The 23,958-nt window shown below is 37.2% G+C and overlaps 1 protein-coding gene across 1 annotated transcript in view; it reads left to right on the top strand.

Annotated features, from left to right (window-relative positions):
• The window catches only part of PPP1R3A (protein phosphatase 1 regulatory subunit 3A), a 46,707-nt gene extending 35,842 nt beyond the window's left edge, over window positions 1–10,865 (top strand). The window contains exons 2-4 of the mRNA XM_070423753.1: window positions 4,295–4,353; window positions 4,449–4,573; window positions 6,473–10,865. Coding sequence (XP_070279854.1) covers window positions 4,295–4,353; window positions 4,449–4,573; window positions 6,473–8,839 — 2,551 coding nt within the window. The 3' untranslated portion in view covers window positions 8,840–10,865. The remainder of the gene's footprint in view (window positions 1–4,294; window positions 4,354–4,448; window positions 4,574–6,472) is intronic.
• Window positions 10,866–23,958: the final 13,093 nt, after the last annotated feature.

Here is a 23,958-nt window from a genome sequence, read left to right as displayed (position 1 = left end):
GATAAGGAGTGAGGGGTCCTGGAATGCAAGAGGGATGTCCGCCTGCTGGCTTAGGCCCATTTCCCACAGGGAGCATGCCTAAGCCAGCCGGTGGACATCCCCCAAGCAGTCCCAGACTGTGAGAGGATGCAGGCTGGGCTGAAGGATGCCCACCCCCCCCACCCAGTGCATAAATTTCATGCACTGGGCCTCTATTTTTATTATATTCTATGTGTTCCTTGGCATGTATATTTAAATTATTTTAGGTATTTTTATTTTAGATAATAAAATAACATCCTCTGATGTAATGTTTGGAATTGTTCATTTAATATAGTTTGGTAAGATTTATTCATATTGTTGTAGTTTTCTGTGGTTTATCATCTTTGAGTGGCATATAATATTCCTTTTGTGTTATGACATAGTTTTATGTTTACTCATTTGATGTGCATTTGGGTTGATTCAAGTTTATGCTGTTGATAGCAATTTTTATCAATTAAGTGGTATAAAAGAGCAACTCCTTAGGTCTTTTTATTTCTCTGTCCTTTAATAATGCTGACCATCCCTTTATGTACTTATTGGCTAGGTGTATTTCATCTTCTGTGAAGTGTCTGCCCCTCTCCTCTGATTCTTTTGAAATCTATGTGCTTTCTTATTGATTTGTATGAGTTCTTTATATATTTTAGTATGTATTTGTGTTGATTTTTTGTAATGCAACCATCTTCTCCAAGTTTGTAATTTATATCTTTTCATTATAAATATATCTTTTAAAAAATTATCTTTATTGTTGAAGTTTTACAGATGTACCTTTTTCAGATGTACCACAGCTTTTTTATCCACTCATCTACTAATGGATATTTGGGCTGTTTCCAGATCTTAGCTATTGTAAATAACGCTGCTATGAACATAGGGGTGCATATATTCTTTCTGCGTGGTGTTTCAGGATGTTCAATTAATATTTGACAAAGAAGGCAAGAGCATACACTGTAGTAAAGACAGTCTCTTCAATAAATGGCATTAGGAAAATTGGACAGGTACATGCAAAATAATGAAACTGGACCACCAACTTACACCATACAGAAGAATAAACGCAAAATGGATAAAAAACTTAAATGTAAAATTTGAAACCATAAATATCCTAGAAGAAAACATAAAAAGAAAAATCTCAGACATCTCATGTAGCAGAATTTTCACTGATATGTCTCCTACAGCAAGGGAAACAAAGGGAACAATAAATAAATGGGACTTCATCAAACTAAAAAGCTTCTGCACAGCAAAAGAAACCACCATCAAAATGAAAAGGGAACCCACTGTATGAGAGAACATATTTGTTAGAGATACATCTCAGAAGGTGTTCATTTTCATGATATATAAAGTACTCATACAACTCAGCAAAAGAAAGACAAACCAATTAAAAAATGGGCAAAAGACCTGAATACACACTTCTCCAGAGTGGATATATGAATGGCCAAGAGACATTTGAATAAAGGTCAATGTCACTAAACATCAGAGAGATGCACATTAAAATGACAATGAAGTATCACCTCACACCTGCCAGAATGGCTGTCATCAATAAATCAACACACAAGTCCTGGAGAGGATGTGGAGAAAAGGGAACCGAGTACACTGCCAGGGGGATGCAGACTGGTGCAGCCACATTGGAAAACAATGTGGAGTTTCCTCAAAAAATTAAAAAGGACCTCCCATTTTGACCCCATGACCCCACTTCCAGGAATATATCCTAAGAATCCTGAAACACCACCCAGAAATAGGATATTTTTTAATGAACAAGTTTTGAATTTTGAGAAAGTTAAACTGATCATTTATTTTGAGATCCGAAAGATATTTACATTTATTTTCTACTAACAATTTTAAGGTTTTTGACATTTAAGATAGTAATTGATCTTGAGTTGATTTTTGAATATATGGTGTGGTAATTTCATCTTTTCCCATAGGAATTGCGTTTTCCCTATCTCCATTTACTAAAAAGTTCCTTATTTCCTTGCTGTCTGACATGCTATGTTTGTCATATACCAAAGTTCAATATGTTTAGATCTATCACTAAGTTTCTCAATCCTCATCTGTCTCTGTGCCAAAGTAGCTGTCTTAAATAAATCTTCATAAAAACTCTTAAATTCAGGTACTTCCTTCCTGCTCTTTCTCATAAATATTCCAGCTACCTTTAGCCCCATACTTATTTTCTTTAGAATCAGATTTTCAAATTTAGTGAAAAATTCTATTGGAATTTTTATTAGAATCTAATTGAAAATAGATCAATTTGGGAGAGAATCTCTTCATAATATGTTCTGCCTATCTATGAACATGGGATATTTCTCAGTTTTTCTATGTCTTGATACAATTTTATTATTTGGAAGTCTTACTACACATCTTCCATTAGTTTTTTTAATAGACATTAAATTTCATCTATTTCGGCTTCTCTTTCTTGCATTTATCACTGAATCTAATATTCCCCCTATATTTGTGTATAATAAATACAAAGTTTACCTAATTATTTGTCCCCAAAATGAGTTAAAAGCAGGATCCTTTCCTTTTGACTCAATCATTTTTTTTAAATGAGATAGTTTTAAGAATTGAGTTTTTTTAAAAAATAATTGCTAGCTCTGGCCAATTTGGCTCAGTGGATAGAGTATCGGCTCATAGATTGAAGGGCCTTGGGTTTAATTCCAACCAAGGGCACATAATTTGGTTCCAGGCTCAGTCCTTGGCCCTGGTCTCTCATATCATTGTTTCTGCCTCTCCCCCTCCTTTCCACTCTCTCTGAAAATCAGTGGAAAAATATCAATGGTGAGGATTAACAACAACAACAAAAAAGATTGCTACAGTTTTGGTTAGGCAAAAACAAAAGGCTTTAAATGACTATTATTTTTCCTCTATAAGTGAGATTTATTTTCTGCATTGTTATAGGAATAAAGAGGAAACAGGAACAATTAAGTGATATTTAATGGCTTATGTATTTTTAAACCCTAGATATTATGTATATGGAGAAGGAAAAGTGTGTCAGCTTGCAATTGTATTCCACAAAAATGGACCTTTACATACTTATTGATCTCATTAAACAATATAGATTTATAGATTAATTCAGTATCAATTATGTAAATACTACTAATGAAATTATATTTATATAGAAACATTACTTTCATTCATGGGTCCACTGGAAGTTACCAAATATTTTAGGTTAACTTAAAATTAAGCATCATAAAAACAAATAAAACTGAATTACTTTCTTAGATAGTCTGGATGAAAGAATTTGCAATTTTCTCATGATTTGTTGAAATAAGATTAGCCTACCTGGGATTTGGATCAACATTGTCTATTGAAAAATAGACTATTACACATATTTATCAGTCATTGCCAACTCTCTAGATTTCTTTTATTGCAGATTCAGCTGAAACAGAACAAGAAAATCTGATAGATTGACTTATGACATAACTTCGCAAAGTGGGCTTTTTCACTAAAGCTTTGTTTTTGTTTTTCTGAGTGTCCTGGAGAAATCTAAATTTAATTATTCTAAATTAGGATAATTTAGATTAATTCTAAATCTAAAAACATCTATAAACAGATTACATTTGAAATTAGAAGGTATTTATCTTTCTCAATCAGTATACAGAATACAAAAGAAAAGGGAGTATAACTCAAATCATTTTTAAGAAAGAAAATATATGCTTTCATATGAGCAATCTGAAGTCTTGGTTGTAAAATTTGCCTGTGGCAATACACACAGAAAGTCTTTTAACTGAGTATAAATTTAGCTGCCTTTCAGTTTTTAGTGAGTTTAATGTGTTTTTCTTCTCTTTTTCTGGAGAGAAAAAGCTAATGTTATATCAATCCAAGTGAGTTTTGATAAAGATAGAACAGAAAAAAATTAAAAATTGGGATGTTAGAAAGCAATTTCCATGGCCACAAATGAACTGTCAGTTCATAAAACTTTATCAATTAAACTAAGAGAAAAATATTCTCACTTGCAAACATTAAATTCATGAATGATGAAATAATCTACATTTACATTTATCTTTATTTTGGTTATATACGTTTTAATACAAGCAACATATTCTTTGTTAGAAATATGGCATTATATAAATTACTTTTGATTTTTTTTCTATAATAATACATACCTTTGCATCATTTGAGGGATCAATTTTATTTGAAAAATATACAAAGTAGTAAAAGAAAAGATGAAAGTTTACATAACATTTATTTGGTTTGACATTGGTTTGAAACCCTCCCCCCCCCCTTTAAAGAATTACTTAGGAGATATTTTCCCAGAAAAATGTATAACATTTTGTTTTAAATTTAACAGTAAAGAAGAATCATCAGTAACATCAGATGAGAATAACTTTGAGAATTCAAAGATTACAGGTAATCTTATTTAACTTTTAAACAAAATCTGTCACTTTTGTTAAAGCCTACAATTATAACAATCTTACATAGGTACAATTATATTAACTTTTCAGATACCCATATCCCAATAATTGTTTGTTCCCAAGAGGATAAGGAAGACTTGGAAACCGGCATTCAAAATGTAAAAGATGTAAACAGGGACCATGATGAACATGACAGAAAAGAATTAGAGATGAGGGTAAGTGCTCTGGTTGCCACGTTATTAGAGAAGATGAATCCATTTATGCTTCAAAGATGCTGCGATGCTGGCCTTTCAATAGCTTCAACTAATGTAATTTGCAAATGTGAAAGCACAGCCTATTCTGTCCTTGCATCTCTGGCTTGATCAACAAGACGCTTTGATTTCCGTGTGCTGCTTCTACTCTCTACAGTGGTAAATTAATAGCATTCATTTTTTTATCTCTTTACCAGAAGCTCTGAGTAATAGTTTGTAGGAATTACAGAAGAGGTAGCACTTTTCTGATGTGCATTTCTAATCTTTGTGACAAGTGTACACTTAGCATAAACTTATCTGTAAAAGGAGAGGGTTGCACTAGATGATGTTAGGGTTCTGTCCAGCACGACAAGTATTGCATTTAGCAGCATTTTTTCTTACTTACATCTTTGTGAGAATCTCAATGTTCTATATCATTGGACAGTATTAAATTATGAAATAAGGAGAAAATATCCTGTGCCATATTTTTAAACAGGAAACAAGTGCAGTACTGTAAAATGTAGTATTATATTTGTTATAAATTTCACACTCGGTGAACATTCAATCTATTTGGAATTTTGGGGGGATGGTTTAGATAGCATTTTTATTACAAAGGAAGAAATAGGAGAAATGAATCACATAATGTAATTTATCCTTTACTGTAGTTGGTTGGAGCTCTTGTCATTAAAATACATAGATTCATAATCATCTAAGATTAAAATTTGCCTTTTCAAGTGTCAGGGCTGAAACAGAAAAGAAATAAAGCTCATCCTTTTTTCCCACACATTCTCCATTTCCTATAGTGATATGGAAGCTGCATCATTGAAGTATGCAATTTACTTTGCTCTAACTTTAAAAAACTACAAAGTTGTCACCCATTGTGAGAGTTCTCAGCAGCTGAAAGTTAACATTGCCATTTTTTTTCAAACAACAGAATATAATGAAAGGGCCTTAAAAAATCACATACTTCACCAATACATCTCATTACAATGAGCAGGCTCAAATATAAAAGTTTGTTTAGAAGTTACTGAGATTGAATGTCCAATAAATGAACAGGGAGCTATAATTTAGAAGCTAATTTGCTCCATGCTGACATTAATGCATAAAACAATGAAGCTCTATAATAGATGGAAATACAACCAAATCTGTGGAACCCACAGGCATTGGCTTACAAGACAGCTGTGCAGTTGACAAGTAACATGAGCCTTATGTGAGAAGAAGGGGAAAACGTAAGATTTGCATATAATTATTGAGATCATGCAAATGTCAGTTATGAGGAGAGAAAAAAAAACACACACACAGGCATCTCACTGTTAAATCCTGACAGTTGGCATCACTGAAGAGCTCAAATACATTTGAGTACCAGTTGGCAGAGGGTCATTAAAACAGAATTTGCAGAGACATTAACTCCCTCACTTTTCTTTGAGTGACGTTTTGCTATTAATAGTTTGCAGAGGCTTTGCAGAAAACATATTAATAAGAGAAACTGTAATAGGGGCACCTACAGCAAGTGTGAATGCAGCAAAGGGCACCCAGGAAGCTGCTCTCTAATTGATTAGCATGGAGCTATCAATGTGTATATCCTAAGTGAGGAGAAAGTGCAATGACAAGCAAGAATAGTTGAATAATACAATGTGATATTTGGAAGCTGGGAAGGAGAGTGATTAATTTTGGCCCCTTTTCTTATTAATATGATTCCCAAGTCATAGCCTGCAAGGATCCCCCCAAAACACCTAGCTTCCAGAATTTGTACTAAGTCCACAAATGAAATGAGCCAAGGAAATCTACCAGATAATCAGTAGCCAAATTAATGAAACCCACCTAATTCATTGTGTATATTTAAAATCAGTTGGTCATTATTGCTTGTTGTTCTTATTCCTTAAGATAAATCAAGGCTCACTAAGAAGCACTGCTTCCAGAGATGAAAAGAATACATTTTCAACAGATCCAGTCAATTTTCCAAATAAAGGTGAGGTGCTAGAGAAGAAGCATGTTCACGATGAAGTATACAGTGACTTGCTTAAAAGGACTTTGTCTCCAAGTTCATCAGCAGAAAGCTCCTCAAAGAGAGATTTTTACTGCAATGAAAAATATTTCTCAGGAAATGAGTGTAGTCATCAACCTTCAGAGGAAATTACTTCAGATATGAGAAAAATCAAGCCACCATTGGGAAATGCTGGCAGTGATGACTTAGTGCAATTACATATTAGCAACAAAGAAGTATTGGATGATAATGCCAATCCAGCTCAATGGAGAGGCAGTGTGCAAATAACTTGTCCCTCTTCAGATCAACTAGTGGAAGACAACCTTAATAAAAAACATGAAGGAGGAGCTATGGGGATTAAAATGAGAGATTTGGAATGTTTAAGAAGAGATTTCCATTCAGATTTCCATTTGGAAGAATCAATAGAAAAGGGATCTTCCAAGAAAGATTATGGAAATGGTAAGAATGAGGAGCAAAGAATGCATTTGGGTGTTAATGAAAAACAAAGCAAAAATCTTCAATCACTCTTACATGACCAAGAAAAGATAAGCCACTCTGAAATAAGTGTGGACGAGATTGGAGCTAGTAGCAGAGGACTAACTGTTCTGCCGAGTAAAGACACCTCAACACCCGACCAGGCAATCAGAAAAGACTCATTTCAATCACCAAGAGGAAGTCTAAGTTGGGGAGAAGCTGTGTTAACAACCACAGAGCATGATCTTTCAACTAGTAAAGGCACTACTTCAGGAGAGATGCCTACTCAAGTCTGTTCACCAAGAAATGGAAATATTTTGAAGAATGATTATCTTTTCCAGTTTGAAGAAGAAAATGTGGGTAGGATTAACCCTGAAGATCAGAATAAGAACAAACAGCATACAAAACGATGGAATTTTCTGGAAAGTCAGGGAAAAGCAAGAGAGAGTAAGACAAATACAACCCAGCAGATCAAAGAACATGCAGACTGTGAAGATACGTGGGGGGAAAGAGATGATACAAGGAGTTTGACTGCTACTCCTACAGAAAAATTGTTTACCTGCCAAGAAACAGTGAGCTATGAACTGCCTTCTCTAGCTGATCATGGTATTACTGAGAAAGCAGAAGCAGGTACAGCTTATATAATTAAGACAATATCAGAAAGTACTTTAGAAAGCATGTCTGCTGGAGAAAAAGCAATAATTGCTAAGCTACCTCAAGAGACAGCACGAAGTGACAGGCCCATCAAGATAAAGGAAACAGCGTTTGATCCACATGAAGGAAGAAATGATGATTCACATTATACCTTTTGTCAAGGAGATACAGTAGGTGTAACCTATGATGATGATTTTGAAGAAACATCATATTTAGATATTTGTAATGTACATGTAGATAAAACGGAGAGTGAAGAAACCATACCTATGCACAATCCTGCAAATACACATGACAGGAAGAAACATGGCACTGGAAATTTAACATCTGTAGGAGAATCCTTACAGGTGATTAGAAGCAATCAAAAAACAGCCTCAAAACTGAATTTGGGGATGTCGCCAATAGATAAAAAAATATTTTCAGAAAATAGAGATCCTGGGCAGGTCCAAGAATTCTCAAAGGAAATGGATGCAGGTGCTGTTATTCCGTCTGCTTTAAACTCAGACACTAATAGAGCATCTGAGAATGGCTCTCATGTTTCCAATCACCATGCTAAAACTTCAGTGTCATCTTATGAGCAGGCATTTGCTGTAGATAATACAGTTAGTACCATGACTCTCCAATCTACTCGTACTAAATCAGAATATAACTGTAATCCAGCCAGTGAAATCCAGGGTATTGAGAAATACCCGCATGCTGGGGGTACAACTGAAGAAGTTTGCAAACGTTCAGGAACAGTGAGATCAGTTAGTAGACGAGAAACACATACAGGAGAATGCAATGTGGAAAAGTGTGTAGGGCCAGTGGTTTTAATCACTGAAGCTGCTGAAAACATAGCAGAGGGAAGGCACAAAAATGAAGGCTTACTAAACTCTGGACAATCACCATGTTTTTCAGGTGACAAGGAATCTGAGAGCTCGGCTTCTGCTAATCTCCCTGCCCACGAAAGTCCAGCTCAAAGCAGTGAATCTCTGCTTTTGAAATACACCAACTCAAAAATATCTTATTTCCTATTGTTTCTGATATTTCTTGTGACCATCTATCAGTATGACTTAATGATCGGCTTGGCCTTCTACCTGTTTTCGCTGTACTGGCTATCCTGGGAAGGGAGGAGACAAAAAGAGTCTGTCAGAAAGAAGTGACCCCAGCACTATTATTACTTTCTCTTCAAAGATAAGCTATTTAGCCCCAAACAGTTGGGTTGCTGGAAAAGACTATTCATTATTCAAAGAGCCAGTGCAGTTTTTCCTCTTAAAGGATCATTTAAAATGAATGCGTATGAAGTTTGCTCCTTCATATAAGTAATTATTCTATATAGGACCATTATGTTTGGATCATTAAATACCTATATGAATATGAGATCTGAAGCACGTCAAGTTGAAATTAGGTACAGCTGTTGCTCCTTACCAGGCTGTGAAGTTGCAATGCTTCACGTCTCTTCACCACTTCAAGTGCCATTTCTTGCATTCATTACTTTTGCAGTAAAGCTTCATTTTTCCCCCCTGAGAGTATTTTTCCCCCTCTATGGTTTTTAAAAATGGATAAAACATGGACAACAGCAGAGGACTTTTACTGTTTTTTTCAGTATTGGCCATGAAATTTGCATTTACCACTGTATCATTTATCATCACATTTTGATAGATCAAATCTTTCAACTTCAAGATTTTTAAGAACAACACACATGTATATTAAGATATGTAAACTTAAATTGAAGGAATACGTGACTTGCTTAAATAATACTTTACACATACACATACCTTTCACCTTCTTTATACCTACAAAAGCGGGGCATTCATAAGCCAGATCTGAGAAAGACTGAAACAATTTGGAGATGACCTTTCAATTCTACAAAATGTTGTGAGTGGTCTGTTTTTAATCTGCTTTTCTCTTATAAAGAGAGACTGCATAACATAATTGAATGGTTTCAATGTCAACTATTATTCAACGTTAAAAATTTAAAAGTTCTACAAACATTGCTTTATAATGAATTGTACCTATAAAACTTTAATTAATAATAATAATTTTAAAATTTTTCCAAATGAACTGTTCTACTTGGTAGTATTTTTTTTCCTCAAACAAATGTTTAATCTTTTCTCATTATAATACAAAGAATTATTCCTCCAAGTGCATTTAGATAAAAAAACACAAGTAGTAATTGGTGATATTTATTATATAATGATCAGGTAAACTAGGCAAATAAGTGATATGGAAATCTACTGAGGGAGATGACCCAAAATAGCAGTGGTTTAGGCTGTTGTTATCTATGTCTAAGTCTGTGAAATAATGAACTAGTCATTTTAGTCACAAGGGGATAATGCCAAGATTCTTATACAGTTGATTTAAATAACCGTTTATTGAATGACTACTATATGAAAAACCCTGCACTCTGTTCTATGGCAGAACATTCTCTTTGATACCCTGAAAGGCCCGTCCTCAGGAGGAGGCATAGTATGTAGTTTGACACTCAAGACTTAGCCAGGAGTATGTAAAAGAGCCACATTGAGGGGGCACCTTTGGGTGATTTTTTTTCATAGAGCATATAGCATTGATCTTCAGAAAGAAAAAGATTCTATGTTTATTTACCTGTAAAGGTAAATCCAATGAGTAAAACTTGCATATATCATTCCACACACCTAAGAAACATGCATTTATGAGAAGATAAAATTAGAGTGAAACATTTTAACTGACTTTCATGTGGTAGTAAATGAAAGTTGAACAAATACAAATATCTTGAAGTAGAACTTAGGGCAAATGTTTGATCGAGAAAGCACCTTTTTTATTAAATACAAGTGGAATACTGTACCTAGAATGTTATCTCTAAAATTGCTGTCCTGATAACTTTGTTGACAGATTTAAACTACAAACTATTAAGAACTGAAAACTCTTAATAGTTTCTTCAGTTCTTAATAGTTTGGCTTTTTCATTCTATCTTTAAGAATTTCAGTCAAAATACCACATCTTTTTACTGCAAAGAACACTACATGACTTCATGAACACAGGTACATGGACTGTAATTATTCCCTTATGCATAAAAGAATGTAATTTATTTTCTTTTTGGTAATAAATGTATTAACATTCTCATACATCTTTGTAATATGACAATCAAAGGATCTAAAAAGTTGTGTATTTTTCTGCATGCAATAAAGAAAAAATTGGTGATTTACCTGACTTTGCAAACATTACTCACGAAGCATTTGAAATCATAAGTCCCAAGGACTTATAAAACTATTGCTAGGTGGAGAGGTAGACCGTTGGGACATGTTTTGGTCACGTCACTATGTTGAACAAGAGAAGTACATCTCAGAAAGAACTGTCAAAGCCTGGTTAATCAAGATTTGATTGTTAACCATCATGGCAAGGTGACCTCTGCAAAGCATAGCTGCTTCCACGGTGTCTTCCCAAGTATTAGTTAAGAGCCAAGAGAGGGTGTGGCATGAGCATAAGCTAAAGGAAATGCATTGCACACTTGCATCTTATAGCGGGTAAGAAATGGGATGTATGAAACCATCACCTTTTATCTTGCTGTGCTTCTAACTATCAGAAACAAAATTATAAAAATAAATTGGCAACTCTAGCAAGTACAGGTAGGAAAATCATCTTAAAAATCCGCCTCTGTATAGCTGTAAAAAAAAGGAGGATCTCTTCCCTTTGAGGCAGCATGGAGGACCTGAGAGGATTATGCTAAGTGAAATAAGTCAGGCAGAGAAAGACAAGTATCACATGATCTCACTTACATGTGGAATCTAATGAACAAACTAAATTGATGAACAAAATAGATCCAGAGACATGGAAGCATAGAACAGACCAAAAAAATATTTGAAGGAAGGGGGCGGGGCCAGGAAGGAATTAATCAAAGAATTTATATGCATATATGCATAACCCATGGACATAGCTAATAGTGCGGTAGGTCAGGGGGTGGTGGGTGTTGGGGAGTGGGAAGCGGAGTGGAGGGGATCAGTAGGAGGAGGAAAGGGGACATCTGTAATACTTTTAACAATAAAGATAAATTTAAAGAAATAAAAATGCATCCGAAAAAAAAGAAGGAAAAAAATTCACATCTGTATAAGCCAAATATATTTTTAATGTAAGAAGAAATGTCATTGATATGACATTCATCCCTCAAGATTTAAGAACATTGGATTAATGCAGTGTGTTTCCCTGCTGAGCTCCAATATTTTGATAGTGAACTCTTTCAAAGAATATATGTATTCTGTTACAATTTTGTGAGAGAAACAAGATTATCTTTTACTTGTCATCTTAAGCCAGTCTGCTGGTAAAATGGAAAACTTTAAAATATACACACCAAATTTAGGGAAATGAATAAAATACTTTATTTTTCCCATTAGCATATATGTTATGTTCTTAATAATTTCTTTAGTCATGAATATTATTTTGTATCAGGAGGCTTGTTGCTTCCTTTACTAGGCTCACTTTTTGCATATACATAAATCAAAACTGAAAAGAAAGCAAACAAAAAGTCAACTAGCAGGAGAACTAATACAGATGAGGCAGCAGGGCTGTTGTCTCTAGGGCCAATTCATCTACTGATTTCTGACCTTTCCTTCAAATTTTCAGTGAGTGAGCATAGAAATTGAAATATACACTAAGGCTTGTCTTTGGTTATTTGACTCCTGTCTTAGCCAATTCTTGTGGAACTAAAGAATAGAATCTACTATAATTTTGCAGCAAGGTTCAAAAGAAATATGACAGGCCAGCATCTCCTCAGTTGTACACCTATATGAAGAGAACAGCTTAAAAAAGGTTCTCTTGCCGAGACCGGTTTGGCTCAGTGGATAGAGCGTCGGCCTGCAGACTGATGGGTCCAGGGTTCGATTCCGGTCAAGGGCATGTACCTGGGTTGTGGGCACATCCCCAGTAGGAGTTGTGCAAGAGGCAGCTGATCGATGTTTCCCTCTCATTGATGTTTCTAATTCTCTATTTCTCTCCCTTCCTCTCTGTAAATAATCAATAAAATATATATTTTTTTTTTAAAAAATGGTTCTCTTAGCCAGGTCATGTGGTCCAGTAGTTGAGCGGTGACCTATGAACCAAGTGGTTGGCATTCAGTTCCCATTCAGGGCACATGCCTAGATTTCAGGTTTGATCCTCAGTAGAGGGTATACAATGATTCTTTCTCATCATTGATGCTTCTGTTTCTCTCTTCCTACCCCGCTCTCCCTTCTTCTCTGAAATCAATAACAAAAAAAATTAATGTGCTTGTCTGAGCCTTGCCAGATAAGAGCAGTAACATCACCTAATAAACTTGGAGCCACATGGGCCACTCTTTTCTTTTCTTTTTTTTTCTTTTTTGCCTATTTATTTTAAATCTTTATTGTTGAAAGTATTACATAGGTCCTTCTTTTTCCCCCATTAAGCTCTTCCAGCCCATTCCCATTCAACCCCCCGAACCTGGCCTTTACCACCCCATTGTCTGTGCCCAGGGCTTATGCAAGTTCATTGATTGATCTCTTCTCACCTACCCTCCTCTGCCTTCCTCCTGAGGTTCAACAGTCTGTTCACGCTTCTATGTCTCTGGGTATATTTTTGTTCATCAGTTTACTTGGTTCATTAGATTCCACATATGAGTGAGATCATGTGATAATTATCTTTTTCTGACTGGCTTATTTCACTTAGCATAATTATCTCCAGGTCCATAGTGCTATTGCAAATGGTAGGAGTTCTTACTTTTTTATTGCAGTGTAGTATTCCATTGTGTAAATGTACCACTGTTTTTTTGTTTTTTATCTATTCATCTGCTGATGGGCACTTAGGCTGTTTCCAAATCTTAACTATTGTAAATTGCACTGCTATGAACATAGGGCTACATATATTATTTCTGATGAGAGTTTCAGGTTTCTTAGGATATATTCCTAGAAGTAGGATCACTGAGTCAAATGGGAGATACATTTATAATTTTTTTAGGAAACTCAATACTGTTTTCCATAATGGCTGCACCAGTCTGCATTCCTACCAGCAGTGTACTAGGGTTCCCTTTTCTCCACAACCTTGCCAACACTTGTTATTTGGTGATTTATTGATGATAGCCATTCTGACAGGTGTAAGGTGAAATCTCATTGTCATACTGATTTGCATCTCTCAGATGATTAGTGACTTTGAGCATTTTTTCATGTCTCTTGGCTTTCTGAATGTCCTCTTTGGAGAAGTGTCTATTAAGGTCCTTTGCCCATTTAAGTTGTATGATTTCCCTATATATTTTGGAGAGAATCCAGAAACTCACCCAAGTCACTAAGCTCAATTAATATTTGACAAAGGAGGCAAGAACATACATTGGAGCAGAAACAGTTTCTTCAATAAATGGTGTTGGGAAAATTGGACAGGTACATGCAAAATAATGAAACTAGACCACCAACTTACACCATACACAAGAATAAACTCAAAATGGATAAAAGACTTAAATGTAAGATATGAAACCATCAAAGTCCCAGAAGAAACCATAGCCACCAAAATCTCAGCCATGGCTCCTAGTAATATGTTTACCAATACATCTCCTCGGACAATGGAAACTAAGGATAAAATAAACCAATGGGACTACTTTAAAACAAAAGTCTTCTGCACTGCAAAAGAAACCATCAACAAAATAACAAGAGAACATATTTTCCAATGATACATCCAATAAAAATATTATTTAGAGTTTCTTTTATTTATTAAATTAATTATTTTTTTCTATTTTCAGAAACAACTTATATTAATTTATGGCAACATAATTTAGGTTTCATCTTTTAAAAATAGATTTTCTCATTAGTCCAATGTTTCTATAACTTTACCCAACTCTTTAAAACTGCAAATTAAACTTTCATTAGATTTTCAGCCTAACTTTGAATTATCATGTTTTACAAGAAATGTGATTATTGTAGTTTGGTAAAACCTTATTAAACAACTATTTAAAAGTTCAGGATTTTCATTTTTTGTCATTTCAATATTTGTTAAATACGTAGATATTACCTTCATTTTTCAAATATAAAGCCATATATTATGTGTAAGTTTAAGGAAAGTTTTTCTAAGTCTTTTCCTAATACATCCAATTCTTTATATTCATAATAAAGGGAGGCATGGGCAAATCAATAATGGATTACAGAGAAATTATTTTTATGTGGCTGAGATTCTACCAAGATCTGATTTTGCACATATATTTCAATGCCTAATTAGGTTACTAGTCTTTGTCAGAAGTAGTGCATCAGCTTTGCCCTTCATATCATCCTGCCTGCACCATGCAGCCTTATTTCCACTGCTCTCTGCTTCAAGTCCTCTGTCAGTCAAGCCAGTCACATAGTCCCTAGAATACGCTCATCTGGTTTCTCTGTAACTGCTCATGTGCGCCCTCTCTCTGGACGTCACTTTCAGTTGTCTCTAAGCCTTTCTCCCTATCCAACACTGCCCATTTTCTGTGTACAGCTCAAGTCTGCATCTTTTTGAAGCCTCCTACTATTTCAGATGACGTTGGGATCACGCTGTTTTCACATCTCTTCGGACACTAATTTTCTTGCATGCATTGGACATTTGACCAACTGGCCTGTCTGCTTGCTCAGGACAGACAATGGTTTCTCCTTCCCTTTTAACCTCACGAGGCCTCCTTTGTTTTGTGGGAATCCTTAGTCAACACCTGTGGCTGGAATTGAATTGCAGTGCTGTCTCCTTCCTATCCTGTTCCTGAAACATAGACAGGATATTCTAGGGCTGGTTTTAAAATGAATAAACTTAATCAAAACAGAGCTAGGATGTTTTAGTAAACCACCAAAAACAAGGTAGAAAGATACCAAGAGAATATGGAGACAAAAATAGCACAAGACATGTTTTTAGATAAAGTAGCTCAGTAGCTTAAAAATGAACAAACATCACAAGGTATAAAGTGTAAGAAACTCAATCTTCCCGACTGCCCCCATGCCCTTTGAAAATGGCTGACCTCACAATTTCACACCTGTTCTGCGGGTCAATCTTTAGGGGAAGCAAACAGAACAACTAGCAAAAATAGTCAGTGTTTTTGTGAAAAGAAAATATTTGCTTGATTAACATATGAGTATGTATATACACAAACGCACACATGGGCACACAGACGCATACATACATGTACATACACGCAGACACAATATTCCAACATCTGATTACAGTAATAGCAGAGAACACAGTCAACTAAAACAATGTTTAGTTATATACATATAATATGTAAGAGGTTTATCCGTTCCTTGAAGAAACTCATTCTATCCTATTTAGATATGAAATTAAAATGATAATGCAAAGATATGCCTATTTTTGAGTCAGAGTCTAAAGAAAAGCAGTATATGGCCTAGAAATGTAGAAGCATGTCATATAACAGCTTAAGACCACCAGCAATTGGTCTCTTAAGACTTACATAAAAGCCAGATACATGTCTATATATTGCAGACAGAAGTCATCAGTATCTTGTATCAGTTGACTTGTCTCTGAGTGGAAACATTTAAAAATTTTTGAAGACACACTGTTTATAACATAATATTAAACAGCAGAAAGATGGTACTTAAAATCAACTATAAGAGGTTAGAAATTCTCTTTGTAAACACTTAAATAATGCATAATCTACTTTTAACAATTTTATATAGGAGGCTTTCAATGTGCAGTTTATAAAATATTTTAACATGAAGCATTTATGAAAATATTACACATTTAAATCTTTTTATACTTACACTGTAAAATGATAGGGATATTTTGTTTCTAAACATGAAGTAGTCTTCCCAATTAATTAACAAACCTTTGGAAAATGAAATTGTCATTTTTTCATTATGCACATAAACTTTCCCCATGTTTAAGTAAAATAGTTCTGCATTAAAGAAAAGATAATATATTCCTACCTTCAAAGATATGTGGAAATATCTTAAATACATTCATACTCTTTGAAAGATGGATAGGAAGAGAGGAAGTAAGAGATTATAAATGTCCTCTACATTTATTTTGCATTCTTTCATAATATTTGGGATCAGGCATATAGGTTTTTATTTAAGTCAGTTGTCTTCTCCCAAGGGAATACTTTGACCTACCTGATCTTATTCCCATCCTTAAATTAGTATTTCATTTATGTTCAACATATTGAATTTTTATTACAAGAATAAGCAAGGAACCAGGTTGTAGTCTGAATCTTTGAGTATAACATCTACATCTGTATCTTTATTGATCTATGCATGGGAGGACCAATCTTTAATAATAATCCTATCTAATAATAGACAAACATGGTAATTGACCATACTTCCCTACCATCGCCATTGGCTGATCAGTGTGATATGCAAATTAACTGCCAACAAAGATGGTGACTAATTTGCATACTGCAGGCAGGGCTGGACACCGGGAGCTGCCATCCTGGCCCCCGTGTGCGACCCCAGGAGCCGCCAGAAAACCAGGCCGCAGGCAAGGTGGCCCCCCGGGACCCAGGAGCTGCCTTGCCTGCCGCCGGTGATCGTGATTGTGATCGGAAAGCCAGGCTGCAGGCAAGGCGGCCCCCTGGGACCCAGGAGCCCATCAGCGAGGTCTGCAGGTGAAGCAGCGATCAAGCTATGAGGGGGAGAGTGGTGGGCAGAAGGAGCTACAGGAGCAGCTCTGGCCGGAGACTGAAGACTCCTGCAGGATCGAGGAGCAAAGACTGAAGGCTCCAGCCACAGCGAAGACTGTGTCCAGAGCGAAGATGGAAGGCAGTGGCCAGAGTGAAGGTCTGGATCCCGGGTGCCAGAGGAAAACTGGTGCTGGCAGCCAGGGGAAAGAAGGCCTATTGCACGAATCTTCATGCAACGGGCCTCTAGTCTATATATATAAAAGCCTAAGCAACCGAACGACTGGTCGCTATGATGCACACTGACCACCAGGGGGCAGATGCTCAGCACAAGGGATGCCCCTGGTGGTCAGTGTGCTCCCACAGTGGGAGCGCCGCTCAGCTGACCACTGGGTGCCAGATGCAGGGCTACAGCTGGCCACCACAGCCAGGAGACTGCAGCAGAGTGGCAACGAGCCTACTGAGCGGTGGCGGTAGCAGGCACAGTGGGGCTGGGATGAGCAGGAGCAGCAAGTGGCATTGGACTGCGGTTTCAGCCCCACCCCTGTAGGCCACTCCAAGGGACCCCACTGGTGCATGAATCTGTGCACTGGGCCTCTAGTAGTAGTTATAATTATTATTATAACAAGACCATAGCTGACTGTTTTGTGTTTATAATAATTGGGCACTCTTTTTGTGAAACAACTCACTTACGTATTACAACTCCATGAGATAAATACTATTACCACCCCATTTTACAGATAGAAACAGATATACAGAAAAGCTTGTTTTCCCAAGGTCATACAGACACTAAGTGGCAAAGTCTAAATTCAGACTTCAGCAGTCTTTATCCATAGTTGATCCTCTTAACTATTGCACCATGTTGCTCCTTCAATCAGATCTACCAAGTTAGCTTAAGAATTATACAGTAATATATTAGCTTGTTTGATGGAGCTATATTAATATCCAAGGACATTATAAAGAATTCACCAAATCTTTTACACAGATAATCCTATCTTTGTTAATGCACCTAGAGAAAGAAAGTTTCTAAAAATATTCTGTTCTTTCAATTTATTCATATAACCTCAATTCAAAAAATACACATTGATTCCCTTCCAGGCCACAAGCATTGTTCTAGTCCCAGGAGGTGAAGACATAATCCAATAATTGCAATATATTGTGACCAGTTCAATAATAGAGGTAAGATTTAGGCACAGAGGCAGCCCATAAGAAAGACTGTTTGGTCCTGTAAGCACTCTGCTACTTATGTTTCAGAGATTTGCCATATTTTTAACACTATAATTTTAATGTGAAGGAAACCACAATAAAGCCCACCAAATGTCTCATTACGTTAAGTTTTACAAACATAATAACGACAATGAAGATGTTATAGGCACCCCAAACACCAGGAAAGGTGTTGTAAGACAGCCCCCCCCTGAGTTGAAGCAAGAGGGCTGTCCTCTCCTTGGTTCTTGTCAATCTCTTAGGAAGGAATTCAAGTGAATGACTCCAGATGATTGCATTGTAGTAAAGCCAATTTATTAAAAGGTAAAGCAAATAAGTTTATTAAATTAAAAAAGCAAGGCAAGCAAATCTATCAAATACATCAAACTTATAAAAGCAAAGACAGACTTCCCAGCTAGTCTGAGAAGTGAGTGCGGTGGGGTTCAAGGGGTTATATACCCTTCCCCCTATAGGTTTCAAAATTCCTCTGCCAAATATCTTGATATGGATTAACTCTCAAGGTTTCCCTTTTACTTTGTTATGGCTTTCCCAGAATTTATGAGAAGTATCTGGGGCAAGTGCAGGAGGCAACCAATCAATGTGTTTCTCTCACATTGATATCTCTCTGTGTCTTTCCCTCTCTCTTCCACTGTCTCTAGAAATCAATGGAAAAATATCCTTGGGTGAGGATTAAAAAAAAAAAAAAAAAAAAAAGCAAAAATAAACAATGAGATGAACACTCCCTCCTTTCTCTTTCCCCCAGGTGGCTGACTTCTTTGAGATAAATCTCCCCCTAATCTTCTTCCCCCTGCCCTCTTCTTTCCTGAATTCTTTGGTTTGTGGGAAGAGGAGAATTAGCCATTTGTTCTGAAGTGTCCTTGGTCCTGCCTGGAATTTTCCTAGCTTCTCACTATCCTGTAACAAAGATACAGTTTGATGTGGTTGGTATAGTGCTTATTTATCCCTACTGTCCAAGTGTAATTATTAATAGCACTAGAGGCCCAGTGCACAAAATGCGTGCACTCAGTGGGGGAGGGGTATCCCTCAGCCTGGCCTGTGCCCTCTCTCAGACTGGGAGCCCTCAGGGGATGTCTGAGTGATGGCTTAGGCCCACTCCCCCGGGCATCCTTAGCGCTACTGCAGAGGCAGGAGAGGCTCCCACCACCATCGCTGCCATGAGCCTGGCTCAGGGCTTCTGGCTGAGCGACCCTCCCCCTGTGGGAGCACACTGACCACCAGGAGGCAGTTTCTGCATTTACCATCTTCCCGCTGGTGGTCAGTGTACATCATAGTGACCGGTCATTCCACCATTCAGTTGATTTGCATACTAGCTTTTACTTTCAAAAGTAACATGATTTGGATAAAAAAATGATAAAGTCAGCCTAAAATCCAAGAAAATATCCTAGCTCATAGGTGTAATTACTCTGTGTCACATGAATAAAAGAGGCAGCTTTCAACATGAATCTCATCTACAACTTAAAGACAGAACTATTGTCCTTAGGGTCATAGAACATAATACAGATATACCAGCCCCCAGTTGGCCTAGCAAAGTAAAGCAACATTTTTGCAGATTCAGTAATACAAGGAGAAATGATTAAAAAACAACACAAAAACAAACAAATAACAATACAACCAGTAGGGACATTTGGTAAAGAATGCACTGGCCAAAATCCAGCAGAAAGAATCCATTTACATTACTGATGCCAGACGATGATTCACTCTGGAACCAGATACTATAGTCTGTTGCCTATTCAGAGGGTTCAGGACATGATCATTCCATCATCCAGGATAGCAAAAGGGGAACAAGATAGAAGAAACTTTTTCAAAAGTTATTGTGGCCACTGTGTGTTATTCAAAATTATAGTGGTGTATGTTCCTGGAAGCCATATTATGACTATACATTCAGCTAATTATCTGTAAGAAGAAAAAAAATTTTGGAAAGAAAATAGCTCATATTGCTGGCATTTAACAATCATAAAGTAAGCCAGTATTATAACCATCCTATCCAATAAAGAGGGAACATGCTAATTGACTGTCACGCCCTCAAAGATGGCAGTGTCCACAGCCACAAGATGGCGGCGCCCAGTCCCCTCAGCCCCGCTGGGGCGGCAGGCACACAGCATGGCCGGGCCGGCCCCCAGGCAGGTCTGGCCACTCCACGTGCCTGCCTCCAGAGTCCCCCAGTCCCCTCAGCCCTCCAGCCACCCAGGGCTGGCCCGAGGTGCAAGCAAGCCTCAGATGGTGGCTGCCCAGCCTCCCAGGGCTGCCCAAGGCTCAGGTAACTAGGGCCAGGCAAGCCTTCCCCTGATCGCCTGGTTGCCTCCCACCCCTGAGGGCTTCCAGACTGTGAAGGGGGGCAGGCCAGGCTGAGGGACCCCCCCCCCCCCACCCTCCAGTGCAGGAATTTTCATTCACCGGACCTCTAGTAGCAATAATAAATTAACATGTAAGCAAATTATCCAAGATATTCAGTAAGAGACAAGGACATTTTAAGGCAGAACCAGTGTCACTCCATCTAGTTTGGACCTTTGCAGTGCCTTTACATTTGATCTCACTTCTTACAGATGTGCAGTGCTGAAACTGTGAGTGACATTGGAACTACATTGCCTTCACTTCTACTTAAGGAATATGTGCATTGGAAATTTATCCAAAGAACTGCATAATTTAAGACTATAGGACATGTTCTTGCTAAATAAATGATAAAAGACTAGCTTTGTTGCCCTAAAAGTCTTTATAGCTGTGTCTCTGCTGACTTCAACCCAATCTTACCCACACAAGACATAGAGAAACAGTTTCTAAATACTCTTTCTATATCTACTCTTTGTTCATTAAAAAAAAAAAAATCAGTGGCATCAATTTTATATCTCTGTAAGTTGTTCTGTCACTGAAGGTGTAGAGGCTATAATATTTGATAAAGTTGAGCAATGTCATTTTTTATTGCTAAGCCCAAGGCCATTTGATAATAGTCAATCTGTATTGCTCAAAGCTCTTTACTTGGAAATAACCAAAATCCCTCAAAGTAGTTTAAATAAGGGGGAAAAATTCATAAGGAAATGTGGCACTCCAGGACTAATAGGCATCTTTACGTACAGAAGCCAGGACATAAAAAGCCATCAGAAATAGTTTCTCCGGGCTCTCATATTTTCCCATCTTTTTTTCATTTTTCTGTGTTTAGTTCATTTCTCTGTTTTCCTCAGTGAACTATGTCTTAAAGATTCATGGTTCCTAAAATAGAATTCTCCAATGGTAGCCTTACATTTTGAATATATACATGTACTAATAAAAGAGAAACATGCAAATTGGTGTCACTCCGTTACACCCACCAGCCAATCAGGATGAGTATGCAAATTAACCCAACAAATATGGCTGTTAATTTGCATATGCAGGCATGGAGCGAAGACTGAAAGCTCTGGCCCGAGTGAAGACTGAAGACAACTGAAGACTGAAGATGACTGAGGGCTGAAGAGGCTTGGCTTCTCTGCTGTGGTCGGAGGGAAGGCCTGGGTCCCAGGTGCCGGAGGAAAACCGGTGCCGGCAGCCAGGGGAAGGAAGGCCTATTGTACGAATCTTTTTGTGCAATGGGCCTCTAGTATATATATGTAGATATATAGATATGTAGATATATAGATATGTAGATATATAGATATACCCAAGAGTTAACTCGCTGGACTGGTCTGGATCTCAGTTTTAAACTCCTAGAAGAGAGAAATTCATTGGTTCAGTATGAATCAGATATATATTCTAGATGCAATCCATGATATCGCAGTAATAGGAGGCCAAACATTTGCCATTTTCTCATAGTGAATGTGATAAAGGACTCACCTTAAAGGAAATGTTTCCAGGTTCTCAAAGAGTAGGTGAGTATAGGGGACTTATAATGTGTAGCTATAATGTAGCAATTCTCAAATTTTTATGGATATGTTTTGACATCTCTTTTTTTTTTGTAGATGTACCTGGCCATAATTTGTATAGACTTATAGAATATTATATTTGTGGGGCAAGTTTCTTTACCTTGCTCTTTAAAATTCTGTAACAATTGGCCCTTTGCTCTTCCATGTGAATTGAAGGATTAGCTTATCAAGACTTATGAAACACTTGATTTTTATAGAAATTTTACTGAGTGGGGACAATAATTTGAGGAGAAATGACATTTAAAAAATATTTAGACTCCTTTGTTTGGGAGTATTTTGTTTGTCTTTTGAAATAGTATTAGACTTTAGTCTCTGACATATCTAAAAGTTTTTACTCTTTGGTAAAAAGCATCCTTTAATTCCATTAACTCATGTATTATTAATTGAAGGCCAAGTAGAGATTGTTAATTTCCTCTACTAGTTGTATTTGAAAATAAGTTAACAAGCTGTATTATATTGAGGTAGAAATTTTAAAAGATGGCAGAGTAAGTAGAAGCTAACATTGACACTCTCCCAGGACCAAACTGGAAATACAACTAAAACAGAAAAACCACCCTGAAAAAATCACCTGAAAACTAGCTGGAGAGAACCCTGATAACCAAGAATGGAAAGTGGAGACTGCATAGAGACTGGTAGGAAGTGTGGAGACACGAAAGGGGTGGCAGTTCTCCCACCAACAGCAGCTGAAGGTCTGGAGAGATAGCTCAGCTGTGGGAGGTTCCCACTGAGAACACTGTGGTCTAAACCCCAAGCTGGGCTCCCCATATTAGAGCATCAGAACTAAGAAAGGTGTCCACATAACAGCTGGCTGTGAAAAGCAGAAGGGTAGCTGTCTGCCAGTAAGAGATGGCTGGAAATGCAGGCACACTCTTAAAGGTCTAACACACAAAATTTCATGTGTAGCCACTCACCTTGGGCTCTGGCAGAGGGAGGGCAGAGTGGACTGGAGCTGTGTGAGGAGAGTCCATGGTTGGGAGCTCTAGGGGTGGAGCTCAGAAGGCAGGAACTTTGGTATTCTGTGCTGAGTCATTCCCTCACACTGTGGAGGACTTTCTCTGCCTGACCTTTGCTCTCCAGGTGGTTTTGGCTTAGGGGGAAAGGCAGCTGCCACACCCTGTTGGAAGATATCTTGCCCCATCCTGTGGTTGATAGCCTGAGGCTTTGAGTCTTTGCTTGATCATCTTCTGGGCCCAGGGGTATGAAAAACAGACACTGGTGTACATTTTGGTCTTTTCCAAAGGCCCCCAGACCCAGCCACGGGAGCCACAAGATGTGGATGGCTGATATATAAGTAACTCATACAACTTAACAAAAGAAATACAAGCAATTCATTTTTTTTTAAATGGGCAAAGGACCTAAATATACACTTCTCCTAAGTGGACATATACCACAGATGGCCAAGAGACATATGAAAAAATGCTCAAAATCACTGATCATCAGAGAGATGCAACTTAAAATGACAATGAGGTATCACCTCACACCTATCAGAATGGCTACCATCAACAAATGACAAGTGGAGCAGGATGTGGAGAAAAGGGAACTCAAGTATATTGGTGGTAGGAATCCAGACTGGTGCAGCCATTATGGAAAACAGTATGGACTTTCCTCAAAATAC

This window comes from Myotis yumanensis, unplaced genomic scaffold (genome assembly GCF_028538775.1).
Source record: "Myotis yumanensis isolate MYYU_CA2020_CCGP unplaced genomic scaffold, mMyoYum1.0.hap1 SCAF_9, whole genome shotgun sequence".
In the NCBI taxonomy this organism is placed as follows: Eukaryota; Metazoa; Chordata; class Mammalia; order Chiroptera; family Vespertilionidae; genus Myotis; species Myotis yumanensis.
Note: the sequence above shows the minus strand (reverse complement) of the source record. Positions and strands in the feature narration are given on the sequence as shown.